Source organism: Sus scrofa, chromosome 15 (assembly GCF_054392235.1).
Source record: "Sus scrofa isolate SSC_HxYL_T2T_F1_AM1 chromosome 15, Sscrofa_HxYL_maternal_Yorkshire_Landrace_v2.0, whole genome shotgun sequence".
NCBI lineage: Eukaryota > Metazoa > Chordata > Mammalia > Artiodactyla > Suidae > Sus > Sus scrofa.
The window spans coordinates 93,171,852-93,185,566 of record NC_139397.1 but is presented as its reverse complement, the minus strand read 5'-3'; the positions used below and the strand labels follow the sequence as shown (position 1 = coordinate 93,185,566).

At 43.8% G+C, this 13,715-nt stretch overlaps 1 protein-coding gene across 7 annotated transcripts in view; it reads right to left on the bottom strand.

The window, feature by feature from the left end:
• RAPGEF4 (Rap guanine nucleotide exchange factor 4) overlaps window positions 1-13,715 on the bottom strand; it is a 320,273-nt gene that overhangs the window by 237,901 nt on the left and 68,657 nt on the right. For 4 of the 7 annotated variants that reach the window (XM_084999522.1, XM_021075197.2, XM_084999527.1 and 1 more), the window contains exon 4: window positions 11,277-11,423. In XM_084999522.1, the coding sequence (XP_084855648.1) occupies window positions 11,277-11,423 (147 nt within the window). Of the gene's footprint in view, window positions 1-3,934; window positions 4,291-11,276; window positions 11,987-12,790; window positions 12,952-13,715 lie in introns of those variants that run through there. The other 3 variants (XM_084999526.1, XM_084999528.1, XM_084999523.1) reach the window with 2 other exon arrangements.

Sequence of the window (13,715 nt, the reverse complement as noted above, 5' to 3'; positions counted from 1 at the left end):
TAATCTGGGAAGCTGGCTTCTGGGCTAGTCCTCGTTTAGCTCAAATAAAACTCTTTTCTTATTATGGCTTGTTTATTGATTTATTTTTGTGGACCCCTTCTGTGACCCCAGGACCCAGGCTTGATGGCCAGTAGGAACTTCTGCTGCACCAGGGGCAGCAGAGCCCCCGCTGCTGAAGACCTGCAGGCCTCCAAACCATGTGGATCCCCCGAGCACATCTGTAACAGTCCTTAGTTTCTTATGGGTCAGTCTTGGAGCAGCACTTGGCCTCTCGCTCTGGGTTCTTTCGGCTCCAGCACTTCTCAGCTTCTAAGTTTCTTGGTCTATTGGAAGAACGGCCATGCTCTGGGCCTTCCTTGTCCCTGAATCCTGGCAATCCCAGATGTTGGCCTTCCTGATCTGATCTCAACCTGTCTTTCTTAGAGTCCTTTTCTTTTTTATCATCTGGATCCTCATCTCAGGAGGCAACAGTCTCCTCCCAGCCTTTCATTCACAGACAGATGAAAATCTCTATCACTTCAGCAGTAATCAAACACACACAATAACAGTGGGCAATAAGTATCTAAATATACATATATATCAGCATATATATGTCTATTTATATTAAATAGATAAAATGGTCATGCTGGCCAAGGCTGCATGCTCAAATACTCTTGGTAGCAGAATAAAAGTCACTGAAAATAAGTGTGATCATATTCATCAAAAGCCATAAAAATTTTCATACCCTTCTATTTCTGGCAATTTATCTTAAAGAAATGATTCTCAGAGTACAATCCAAGAGCTCAGGGGGCAGATCGAGACATTCTCAGAGGGTCCGGGAGTTCAAAACTCTCTTCATAAAAATACTAAGATATTACTTGCCCTTTTCACTCTTATCTCTCACAAGGGCACAGTGGAATTTTCCAGGAGCTACGTGATGCATGATGACACCATTGTTCTGACAACTACGAGAAGGCATGTTTGTAGGATTGGAATCTGGGGATGCTTTTGCACTTTTTTTCTCGCTTCTAATAACCAGATCACATAGGTAGCCTCTAATCACAAAGCCTCAAATAAATCCCACTTGCTCTGTCTCTAAAGTACTGATGGCCATGATCACTTAAATCTGGCAGAAACCCCAATCTGGAAGCAGAATGTTTATATGAAGGAGAGCATCATTACACTGGAAGATTTAATGCAGACTAGTAAGAAACAAATAGCTTATCCAATCATAGAGCCTTAGCATGGGGCCAAGATGCCAGCCAGGGACACGCAGAAACGTGTGCCAGTGAGGGCAAAGCAGCGGTGTGAATTACTAGAGCCCAGGGCTGGGAGACAGGGCTTCTCAGTGGATGCATCTGGGAGCTTTAGGAAACTATGATGCCCAGGCCCCACCTTCTAAAGATTCTGGTTTCGCCGGTCCACAAAGGGCCCCCATGCATGGAAATTTTTTTTTTTTTTTTTTGTCTTTTTAGGGCCACACCCACAGCATATGGAGGTTGCCAGGCTAGGGGTTGAATCAGAGCTACAGCTGCCAGCTTGCACCACAGCCACAGCAACGTGGGATCCGGGCCGCATCTTCGACCTACACTGCAGCTCACGGCAACATCAGATCCTTAACCCACTGAGCGATGCCAGGGATCAAACCTCTGTCCTCATGGATGCTGCTAGTCAGATTCGTTTCTACAGAGCCACGACAGGAACTCCATGCATGGGAATTTTTAAATAACTCCCCGGGTGATTCTAACGTGGAACTCATTTTAAGAATCACAACTGATGAAAGATACCCAAAAGTTCTTCTTGCCTTTCAAATAATACATTTGAATGATATAAACAGCTGCCTATATTTTATCCTTTCCATTCACATAATTTTTGCTTCTGCCTTCTTGATTTGCAAACCAAAGGGTGAAGGGGTGGACACTAAAACTTGTAAGGCATAGAGCCCCTAAGAGTCAACAGAAACTTGGACCACAATTGTCAGCAAGGCAGAATTGAAGCAAAACTATCTTTATTTCACAAATAGCTGGCCCCAGAAGCCAAGAGCTTTCTAAAGAGTCATTCAGCAAAGTTGGGTTAAACCAGGAATAGATCAGAATTTCAGGCCAGACCACTGGACCACATCAATAGCTTTCAGAAGGTCTGTCTTGCAGTTATGGGTTTGAGCTAGACAGCTCAAAACACTGAGGTCAGGGAGATCAACCCCAGGCAAGACTGCAGGAATTTGGAGCTGCCGACGCTGGGACAGGATTTCCTGCTGCTCCTTCCTCGGTGTCAGACACCCTGCCCCAGTGACTGTGCCCTAACCTCCCCGTGGTGGCCTGCAGACTCCACAGGAGTGGAATTCGGCCTGAGAAGAGTGGGAAAGTCCCATGACCACAGGGCTCCTGACACATAAAGCGCTTAACGATATCCCCAGCCCAAACCACGAGTTCTCTCTGAAAGCCTCAAGTTCTTAAAAGTTTTCCCAACTAGAACTGCCTTTGCCCAGGGGACCCATTAAACCTCAGAGCAGATTTCTCCAGATGATGACCAAGCCACAAAACACAAAGCCAGGCATTTGGAAATACAACACATGACACCCTCAGAGACAGGCAGACCCTTAATCGAGCCTTCCCTGGGGCCCCAGACAGGAGGAGAAGGCAGAAGGCAGCACAGCACAAGGGAGGATGCCCGCCCCTTCTGTGGGGTCAGTCCCTGGGGACCAGACTTCCTCAAACGCTGTCATTTGGTTCGCTGACCCCAATCCTTTCGGGATTCTGAAAAACAGCCTTGTTGGCCACACAGGAACTCAGCAGCTCTCTCTGTCTCTAGATGAAATGATAGCCTGGGTGGAAATGAATCCCTCTGCCCTCCCCCACACACTCTCCAGCACCCCGGATCTTTCTGACAGTACTTTTCAGCTTGTATGATGTGAGGGTGATTTGTGTTTATGCCCGTCTGTCTTCTCCACTAGATTGTAAAGCAGAAAGACAGAGGCAATGCGTTTCACACCTCCCCATGGTGGGAGCCAAGTATGTCCATGGACTACGACAGGAGCTTCTAGAGAAGAAATTTTCAAAGTGGCATCAATGAACACTGAGTCAAGTAGCTCTTTAGCAGGCATGCGGCCCCGGGAGGTGGGCTGAGAGAGAAGAGGACCACTGCAAGGTGAGCCTGGGGAGGAAGTGCCTACAGCATGCTAGCAAGTGCACGACCAGGCCAAGGATTTCAAAAAGTTCTGCTAACAGCAACTCCTAAAAGACACAGGTATCCACTGCACACTCCTGAAAAGGAACACCCGAAGGAGCATGGCCTAAGAAGAAATGACACTGCTTACAGCACCCTGCCAACAGGCCTAGCCACAGCATCTGGGCATTCCCGGCCCCTGCCAGCCAAGCCTTGATCTGCTCAGACCCCCTGCTCATCTTCTGAGAAACAATGAGATCATAGCTTTTGGAGCTGGTAGGACTTCAAGTCATCAATAATATAACAGAATTCCCATAAAAACTAAGGACTTCATACAGTCTGAGAGCTGCAGGCAAGATACCTACGGGGCGTCCAGAGGGTGAAACACCATTACTCTCAATCTGTTTCCTCACTCCAAATTCATTTTTAATATATGCCACTCACCAGATAAATATGTATATTTAATATTAATGTGATAAATATAACTCTGCCTACTTATCAACAAACATCTTGATCATCCTCCAGAAACATTTAAGATCATCAGGCGAAGCAAACACATCCCTCACAATCAGAGAAGATGCGCTGCCACTCCCCCTTCGCCGTGCACACACACACCCCCCTCCACACACAAATAAAGATGAAATCAAATTATGTCCATGCACATATTTAGATCTGGTGGAACATAATTAGAAAAGCCAGAGATATTTTACAGTATAATTCCTCAAACCAAACTGCAAGCTGTGACAGGTAATATTTCTGTGCTAAAGAAAAGAAAAAGATTCATTCTGACCTTGGAGGGCATACGTCCTTCTTTTTCTTTTTCTCAGCGTTCTCAGACATCCAGCGAAGAGCTGTCCTTTATTTGGACAGCAAAATGCACCTTCATCGCCGATAATTTCCTGTTAGTATCTATTGCTGTTAAGAGGATCTCAGTCCACAGAGAGAAACCCGGGGCTGGTGGTTCTCCAGGAAAGCTCGGGCAGTCAAAGGCAATAGGAAAAGACTTCCCATATACGTGTATTTTAACTCTCGTCACCTCCTGATAACTTCCCTCCCTTCCTCTGTGGATTTGAATCACTTCGCCATTCCAAGAAAAAGCCTGAGGACAGAGGAGTGAGACCCTGGGGCAGATATAAGGCCCAAGTCACCGGAGCAGGCTTCCGCTTGGTTTAAAAGAAGCAGAACTGTGAGGAGAGTGGCAAGAGAAGCAGCCAACAGGATGTGTGTGGCTGGAGTTCCTGGCATGAAGTCTTGGCTTTCATGTTTATTTTGGGATGTATTTTTCTTAGCCCTTTGATGCAAATTTCTGGCCTGGGAAATAACCCTACAGTACAAGCCTCAACGTTGCCAAAAGTAAGTGCCGGCCTCCGACTTGGGAAAAAGCAGGTCCCTTGGCTTTTAGGCTCCCGTTAATCTTCAGATGAGGGCACGGGTCCCTGTGCATTAACAGGCATGTAAGGGGCCGTCTGTCTGAAGATGGGTCAACGCAGTGCTACCTCAGTACCCGGGACCACTAAACATTGATCTGAAATACCTGCCCACCTTGAAAGCCTACCATTCATGTAAACGTGAAACAACCTGAAAGTGTTTGCATGCTAAATAAAGTATTTAAACCTACCCAAAGGACCTCTGAGATCTTTATGTTCTAAGATATTACGTTTTAAGTATTTGGCTTTAATTTTTCTGACAGCCCAAGACCAATCGGAACATCAAATCTATTCAAGCAGGAGCAGATGCCTCTGAGTGGCATATTATTCCAATATGGTTTTTAAAGTGCATCAAAGACTAAGCTGCTGTTATTTCAATACATCCTATTCTCATAGTGGCTTGAAAGATTATTAATGGAAAAGGGCTCTTTCTCCTTGCCTAGTCCAAAAGAGGCAGTAAATACAAATAGGTAAAAAGCTTTTCAGTCCAACAACTGCCAACGTATCTGGTAGAAACAAGAAATAAAACATTGAAAATCAGGGAACAGAGACTGATGTAGAAATAGGTCTTTGACAATAGTCGTGACTCGTAGAAATATTCTTGTTTACAAATTACATTCTTTTCCTAAGACAGAAACATGCACATGATTTTTACCATTCAGTTTATCCTACTGGGGAATAAAATCCACTGGATCAATCATTATATCTAAGCAACAGGTCTCTGTGACATGGTATGTCCTGGTTAGAATAAAACCACAGTGGCTTCTGGGTAACTATTATAGTGAAGAAAGCATTTCTTTCGTGGCATGGGTCCGACTACAAATTTAAAACATCGCTTTTATTTTTAAAGACTCTCGTTTTGTGGCTGCCTTTATATTTCAAAGGATTTATTCACTGGGAAATATTATTGTGGACATGTCCCAACATGGCCTCACAAAGAAGGAAAGTTTTTGGCCAGAATGATGTTCGTGCAAGTGGAACACAGGTAAACAGGTGGCAGGTCCCTGGTGCGAGGTCCCCTCGGGCTGTCTTTTACGAGTCTGATGGAGAGCACCTCTCTAACCTACTTCTCTGAACACACTGGACTCATCTCCTCATTCAAGTTCGTGTATTTGGAACGTTCCATGGGGATGTCAAAACATGCTGCAAACCTGAAAGCATCTTCACACACAATGTTAGAAAGTTAGGGAGAAAACCAAAAAAAAAAAAAAAAAAAAAAAAAAAACTTTGCTGGAGTTCCCGTCGTGGCGCAGTGGTTAACGAATCTGACTGGGAACCATGAGGTTGCGGGTTCGATCCCTGGCCTTGCTCGGTGGGTTAAGGATCTGGCGTTGCCATGAGCTATGGTGTAGGTTGCAGATGCGGCTCGGATCCCAAGTTGCTGTGGCTCTGGCGTAGGCCAGTGTTCACAGTTCTGATTAGACCCCTAGCCTGGGAATCTCCATATGCCGCAAGAGCGGACCAAGAAATGGCAAAAAGACAAAACAAACAAACAAACAAACCCTTGCTTTGTTGTTCGAACCAGTGGAAACCTTAGACAATATGCGCCGAGGAGAAATTCATGGAATTGGAGAATAAATCAGTCTTTATTTATTCCGAGAGCCACCAGCAATCATAAATACTCATACTCTTGGATCAAGTATTAATAACTAGCTTAAAACTCCCAAGCCTACACTTAAGTACTTTACCATTTAAATTCTTTACTGAGGCTATGCGATACTAGGGTCAAAGAGTTTAAATTCTAATTCTCCAGAACTAAAGCAGGTACTCCAAGACATTTTCATTAATTTTCTCCTGACTGAAATTCAAAAACATAACTTTCTCCTTCTCTCTCCCTTTCCCTCTCCCTCCTTCCCTGAGATGCTACTGAAAAATGAGATGTTTATTAAGTTCTAATATCAAAGAGGCATGAAAAGAGGGAAGAATTAGACCAACTCTGAATAAATGTACCATAATTCACCTAAGCTAAGAAAATGTGACCTGACTTTCATATGGAGCAACAAAGAGCCCTCAAACATGACCATAAATTAGCAACTGCAACATGCAAAGGAAAGAGGAATGAAAGTGGTTTTCATTAGGAAAGATACAGGGTACAGAGAAAAGCATAAAGCTGCTCCCTCAGTTATATCCTGGGGAATATTTTTTTTTTTTGGTAATTGATTGAATAATGCTTCTGGTCGCATTCACAACAATAATTTTTCAAAATACTCTGGGTACTACCGATTTGACACACGACATAAAGCAAATGTATTTGGGAAGAAACTAAATAGGACTTCAAAATCTCACACGTAGTTCTCCGAGTGTGTGTCTGTGGAGAGCTAGGGAAGCTTGCCTTTGGTCAGGAAAGGGAGCAGGATTACCTCGCTTTCTGTTGCCATTAAAGTCCTGAGTGTAAGATTTAAAATAGTCTGTTTGCTCAGCCTATTAAAGAGCTGCTTTCAGGCTGCTTCCTCTTGGTGATTAGATACCATCGCTTTCCTGGTTAGAAGAAATAGCGCCGAATCCTGGTCCTGGTGTTTTATCCTTCAACCACTTTAAGTAACATCAAGGGCCTAGACGGGGGGAAATCTAAAGACTGCCTGCCCCGTGATGGGCCCACCGTGACATTCCTCAAAACAAGCCATCCAAGGAGGTGAACATACAAATTCAGACCCATGATTCGGATTATCTAATTTCTACTGTGTGGGAACTATGGCCCAATGGGGGCTCCTTACCATGCTGACAGGAGAGGTGGTCCCCAGCTTAGCTTTCTGCTGCCTTCCTTCTGAACCATCTCATTAGGCTTCTACCTGAATCCCGAAGCTACATCAACATTCCCCTCGGATACGTGACTACCAGCTCTGAAGTCGGTAGACTTCAGCTGACAGGATGAGCTTAGGTTTTAGTGTTGCTTACGGATACCATGCACCAGTGAAACAAATGGTGGGCTTATAAACTGTTATCTGACATAATCCAGGAACAAGTGTTCCGATTGTCCAATATCTTGCTAGAAGTTTAGGGTTGCATGTGCCATCAACAGATCACCCATATCCAAAGAACAGCAATAGAATTTAACGATAAGGATATACTACACTCTGAAACAATGTTCTTGACTTGCTAGTTTATGTTCAGTCACCTAAACAGAAGGGAAGCCCTGGCCCAGAAAGCAGAAGCCCTGTCCATCTTGTTCACGACTAGAGCCATGCCTGACACACAGGAGATACTCATTAAGTATCTGTTGAATAAACATAAGTCAATCTTTTTTACTTAGGAGGTAATCTAGAATTTCACAATTTCTCAGGATTATCATGCACAGTATATGCACAAGTGGGCCTATTTAAAGTTCTGATTCATACAGAACTGATTGCTAAATAATGGGGTTCCCTACATGCACACTTTAGCCAGTTAAAATGTTGATCAAGGAGTTCCCATTGTGGCTCAGAGGAAATGAATCTGACTAGCATCCATGAGGACGCAGGTTTGATCCCTGGCCTCACTCAGTGGGTTTAGGATCTGGCATTGCTGTGAGCTGTAGTGCAGGTTACAGAGGTGGCTCCGATCCTGCATTGCTGGGGCTGTGGCATAGGCTGGCAGCTACAGCTCCAATTCAACCCCAGCCTGATAACCTCCATGTGCCACGGGTGCGGCCCTAAAAGACAAAAAACAAACAAACAAACAACAAAACAAAAAAACAGGTTGCATCATCTGCATGCCATACTTGGTTGCATGAATAGGTAAATAAAATTACGTATCTTTCTAATCTCTTACTATGAGGTTCTAAAGCTCACAGATCAAGTTGAAACTCACATATGAGGTGCTAACCTGTAAAATAAGAGATAAGGCTAAAAACTCCCCATCGTTTTCAGCTCACTTAAGTCACTGGCAGGGGTGATCAGAAATCATGCTTGGAGGGGGCTGCACCCCCTGAGCTACCAAATCATATGGCAAGGTTTGGAATACTAAAGACTGCCTTCAACATCAATAACCCCATTCAATAATTTTCCTCTAAGGGAAATCTCTATGGAAAACAGCCCTAAAATATATTCAGATACAGTCCAACTAAGGGATCAAACTAATCAAACAAATGCATCACTAACAGTGAGGCACCCAAACATTCTTAGTATCCTAATATATCAGTATCACCTCTGACTCTGTGTGTGTGTGTGTGAGTGTGTGTCTTTTTAGGGCCGCACCCATGGCATAAGAAAATTCCCAGGCTAGGGGTCAAATTGGAGCTGCAGCTGCCGGCCTACACCACAGCCACAACAACACGGGATCTCAGCTCCGCCTATGACATACACCACAGCTCACGCCAGAACCTAAATCCACTGAGCAAGGGCAGGGATTGAGCCTGCATCCTCATGGATCCTAGTTGGGTTCATTACCTCTGAGCTACGATGGGAACTCCACCTCTGGCTTCTTAACAAAAAGTGTTTGACTTGATCTATTTAAACTTTTAGATTTAACTTTTGTTTTTTTTTTTTTTATGGTTGCTCCCATGGCATATGGAGGTTCCCAGGCTAGCGGTCAAATCAGAGATATAGCCACCGGCCTACATCATAGCCATGGCAACACAAGATCCAAGCCACGTCTGCGACCTACATCGCAGCTCATGGCAACAACAGATCCTTAACCCACTGAGCAAGGCCAGGGATTGAACCTGCATCCCCATGGGTGCTAGTCAGATTCGATGCCATTGAGCCATGACAGGAACTCCTAGCTTTAACTTCTATGTACGGGGAACCCTGCAGTAGGAGTACAAAAACGATGCCATGAGAAAATGATCAGACAAACCTTGAATGCGGGAGGAACTGACCTGGCCTTTTTTAACAAGTCAATGCCATAGAGACAGAGACAGAGACGGAGAAGCAGGAAAGGAGAGAGACTGGCTTCAACATAACAATCAACCAACCAAACGTAACGCATGCTTCTTTATCTGTGCCTGGTTTGCAATAAAACAGATAATACTCATGGAATATATTTATGGATATGTATGGGGAAACTTGAACTACAGACTGGGTGTTAGATGATCTTAGGATATTATCTTTAGTTTTGTAGGTGAAATAATGTTACTATGAATATGTAGCAGGATATTCTGATTTTTTTGGAGCTATACGCTAATATTTAGGATGAACTAAGACGATGCCCATCATTTACATTAAAGTGGTTCAGCAAAAAATAGATGAAGCAAACATAGCTATAGGTTAACAACTGTTGGACCTAAGTGAGTGTAATGGGTGTTCAGTGTATTATCCTTTCTGATTTTCTATGTTTGAAATTTTATTAGAATAATTTTTTACAATGTTCCCAGGTAGCAACTTCTCAGGAATTTTTCACAGCACAGAGACCTCTTAATTAAAATAAATCTTGAAGTATTGCCACAAATCATCCTCAACCAGCAACTTGAAAAAGTGATCACAGACTAAAGCCGTTATAATGACACACATCATAAGTAGGAGTCATTTTTGTTCTGAAACCGGTTTTCCAAGTTTTCTTTTTGGAAAAGACTCTTCAGTTTACCTTTTAAATGAAAGATCCAAAAGGCGGCTTATTTGCCTCAAGCCTGGTCCCTTTTAATTGACAGAAAACCTTTCCACACACACCTCATGCAAACCTACTTTAGCTTTGCCTTCCTAAACTCGCTTTTGTCTCTGAACTTTACAGAGCTGTTGGAGCTCTTTAATATTTTCTAAGAGGAACATTTCAAACAAGTAACCCCGCAATTTATCCACTACTGCCAAGAATAAAAGTAACAGGTTTCTCCACCAAGGCCTTCCAAGGCTTTGCAGGACTTTCAAGGCAAAGCATCACTCATTCACCTGCAGGTTTGCTCCCTTAATGCATCTGTCATTTGTTTGGCTCTGGAGGAAACTATTTGATTACACAAAATTCTTTTTAGATCAAGTTTAAAATCTTAGCCACACTAGGACAAGTGGTGCAGCCTGCCAGCTCGATGGGTTAACACGTAGACATACTGAGCCAAGGACAAAGATAAGGAACAACCACAGGTTAAAATCAGAAGCTTGAAGAACTGAAGAGGAATAAGCATAAGAGATGCAAGAGCCTTTCTAAGTGCTCCATTTGCCATCACTGCATATAAGATGATTTATTCCCTATCCTTCTTGTAAATGAGCGTGGTACCCTAAGGGGCAACGGTAAGCAGTGGGAAATGCACAAGCCGCCAGGACTGGCTACATCCAGCCACTGCTGTGCCACCCGTGCATTTTGAAATTGGCAAGTAACCAGCCATCTTTATGTGCCTTGTTTCCCACACCTTATTACAGGGCACATCATTTTTAAAAGCATTTAAATGCAGCAGATGTTAACCCCATTCATTCCACTTTCCCCAGGAACATGCCAATGATGATTTTTAAAATGCCAAAGAAAATGTCAAAGTATTTTGTTCCCTGGTTAAGAATACATCTGTGGAAGAGGAGGGAGGAAATACATAAAATGTTCTATGGTCATTCAAGAAATAATTATAAGGTATGTCAAACTACAGAAAATTGAGCAAGCACCAAATTAGAAAAAGAAGAGAGAGAAGGATGTCTTATGTCAAAATGGCTTTTTCATTCACTCATTTCAAAAACAAGTTTTGCAAATTAAATTCCATCCACCAGCTCAGAACAGAACACATTAAGGCTTGACTGTAATGCCATTATCCATGTGGCAGCTCCCTCTCTTTTCTGCAACCACGTTAACTGACAAAGCAGCCTTGGGGCTCACCTCCCATAGTGCCTTGAAGTCCTTCTGCTCGATGCGAAGCAGCTCACTGCTCTCCCTGGTAACGATGGTCGCATGGCGGGGTGTGTTGTCCAGAATGGACTCTCCAAAGGCTGTCCCAATTCCCAGAGTACAGATGGTCACTGCATCCTGAGAATCCCCCCCAAAAAAATGAAAAAAAAAAAAGTCATTTGTTTTACAAAAAAGTAAACATTTCACTGATGAATGAGTTTTCCTTGAAGTATACAATTGACCCTTGAACAATGTGGGGGTTGGGGTGCTGACCCCCACCACGTGGTAGAAAATGAGTATCGGCATCTGCTTCCTTCATGTCAGCAGATTCAAGCAGCCACAGATCATGCACTACTGAAGTATGTACTATTCAAAACGTTCCACTACAAGTAGACCCATATCGTTCAAACCCATGTCGTCCAAGGGTCAGCTAATGTCTATGCAATAAAACACTGGGTTCCATTGCACAGTTCAACAAGTTTTGACAAATATATACACCATGGAGTCTCCACCCAAATCAAGACAGAACATGTCTATCACTCCTGAAAGTTCCCTCACGCTCCCTTCCCGATAGGATCCTCCTTTCTGAGTCAAATGATGTTCTGATTTCTGTCACTATAAAAGAATGTTGCCAGGAGTTCCCACTGTGGCTCAGTGGTTAACACATCTGACTAGTATCCATAAGGTGGCAGGTTCGATCCCTGGCCTCGCTCAGTGGGTTGGGGATCTGGCATTGCCGTGAGCTGTGGTGTAGGTCGCAGACGTGGCTTGGATCCCGCGTTGCCGTGGCTGTGGTGTAGGCCAGCAGCTACAGCTCCAATTGGACCCCTGGCCTGGGGACCTCCATGTGCCGCAAGTGTGGCCCAAAAAAGAAAGAAAAAAAGAGAATGTTGCCAGTTTTAGAACTTCATGTAAAAGGAATCAGACAATATGCCCTCTTTGGTGTCTGCCTTCCTTTGCTCAACATAATGTCTGTAAGGTTCATCCATGTTGTTGCAAGCATCAGATGTTTTTTCCTTTCACTGATGAGTAGTTTTCCCTTGTATGGATATGCCCCAATTTGCTTATCCATTCTCCTATTGGTGAACATTTGAGTTGTTTCTGGTTTGGGGATATCGTGAATAAAGCTGCTGGCAATCTTGTGCAAGACTTCTCTAGACATGGTTATCTTTTTTTTTTTTTCATTTTCGTTTTAGGGCTGCACCCACGGCATAAGGAAGTTCCTAGGCTAGGGGTCGAACCAGAGCCTATGCCATGGCCACAGCAATGGGGGATATGAGTTTGTGGCAATGCCAGATCCTTAACCCACTGAGAGAGGCTAGGGATCGAACCTGCATCTTCATGGATGCTAGTTGGGTTGATTACCACTGAGCCACAACTGGAACTCCCCATGGTTATCTTTTTATATGACTACTATCTTTAAAAAAACTGGGGAGGAGTTCCCGTTGCGGCTCAGCAGGTTAAGAAAAAGATATCGTGTCCATGAGGATGGTGGGTTTGATCACTGGCCTCACTCAGGGGGTTAAGGATCTGGTGTTGCCACAAGCTGCAGTGTAGGTCACAGATGCATCTTGGATCTGGTGTTGCTGAGGCTATGGTATAGACTGGCAGCTGCAGCTCCAATGCGACCCCTAGCCCAAAACTTTCATTTACTGCAGGAGCGGCCCTAAAAGAAAAAGAAAAAGGAAACAGGAGATTTTTTGAAGATGAACTCAGTTTTGCTTTTTTTTTAATAAAAAAGAGTGCAGCTATGATGTTTAAGTAAAAAACTAGAATAGATACTGTTATGTTAGTTTGGCTTATAGAGATGAGGAAACGCGGGGGGGGCGGTCAGAATGGTGGATTCATGAGGCCCTCGTTCACACAGGTAATAAGTGATGCAGCCAGATTCTAATTGTGAGTAGCTGACTATCTATTCCACGCTTTTTGTATCATGCTGCCTCCTGCAGCCACAACAGAGTAAAAACAACATCTGAGAAAGTACAGTGTGACTAGTTTATAAAATGTCCTGAATCCAAGACTTAAAATTTTAAGGTGTACTTAAAAAGTAATTTCTGGGGGTTCCCATCGTGGCTCAGCGGTTAACAAACCTGACTAATATCCAGGAGGACACAGGTTTGATCTCTGGCCTCGCTCAGTGGGTTAAGGATCCAGCGTTGCCGTGAGTTGTGGTGTAAGTCACAGACTCAGCTCAGATCTGGTGTTGCTGTGGTTGTGGTGTAGGCCGGCAGCTGTAGCTCCGATTTGACCCCTAGCCTGGGAACCTCCATATGCCGCATGTGTGGCCCTAAGAAGACAAAAAAGAAAAAAAGTAATTTCTTCTCTGCATGCAACATGAGTGGTGATGCTTGCATTTAATCCTAACTAGTTCAAGTAATGCAAACAATCACTCAAAATCACCTGGACATTAATTTTGCAAAGCATTATCAA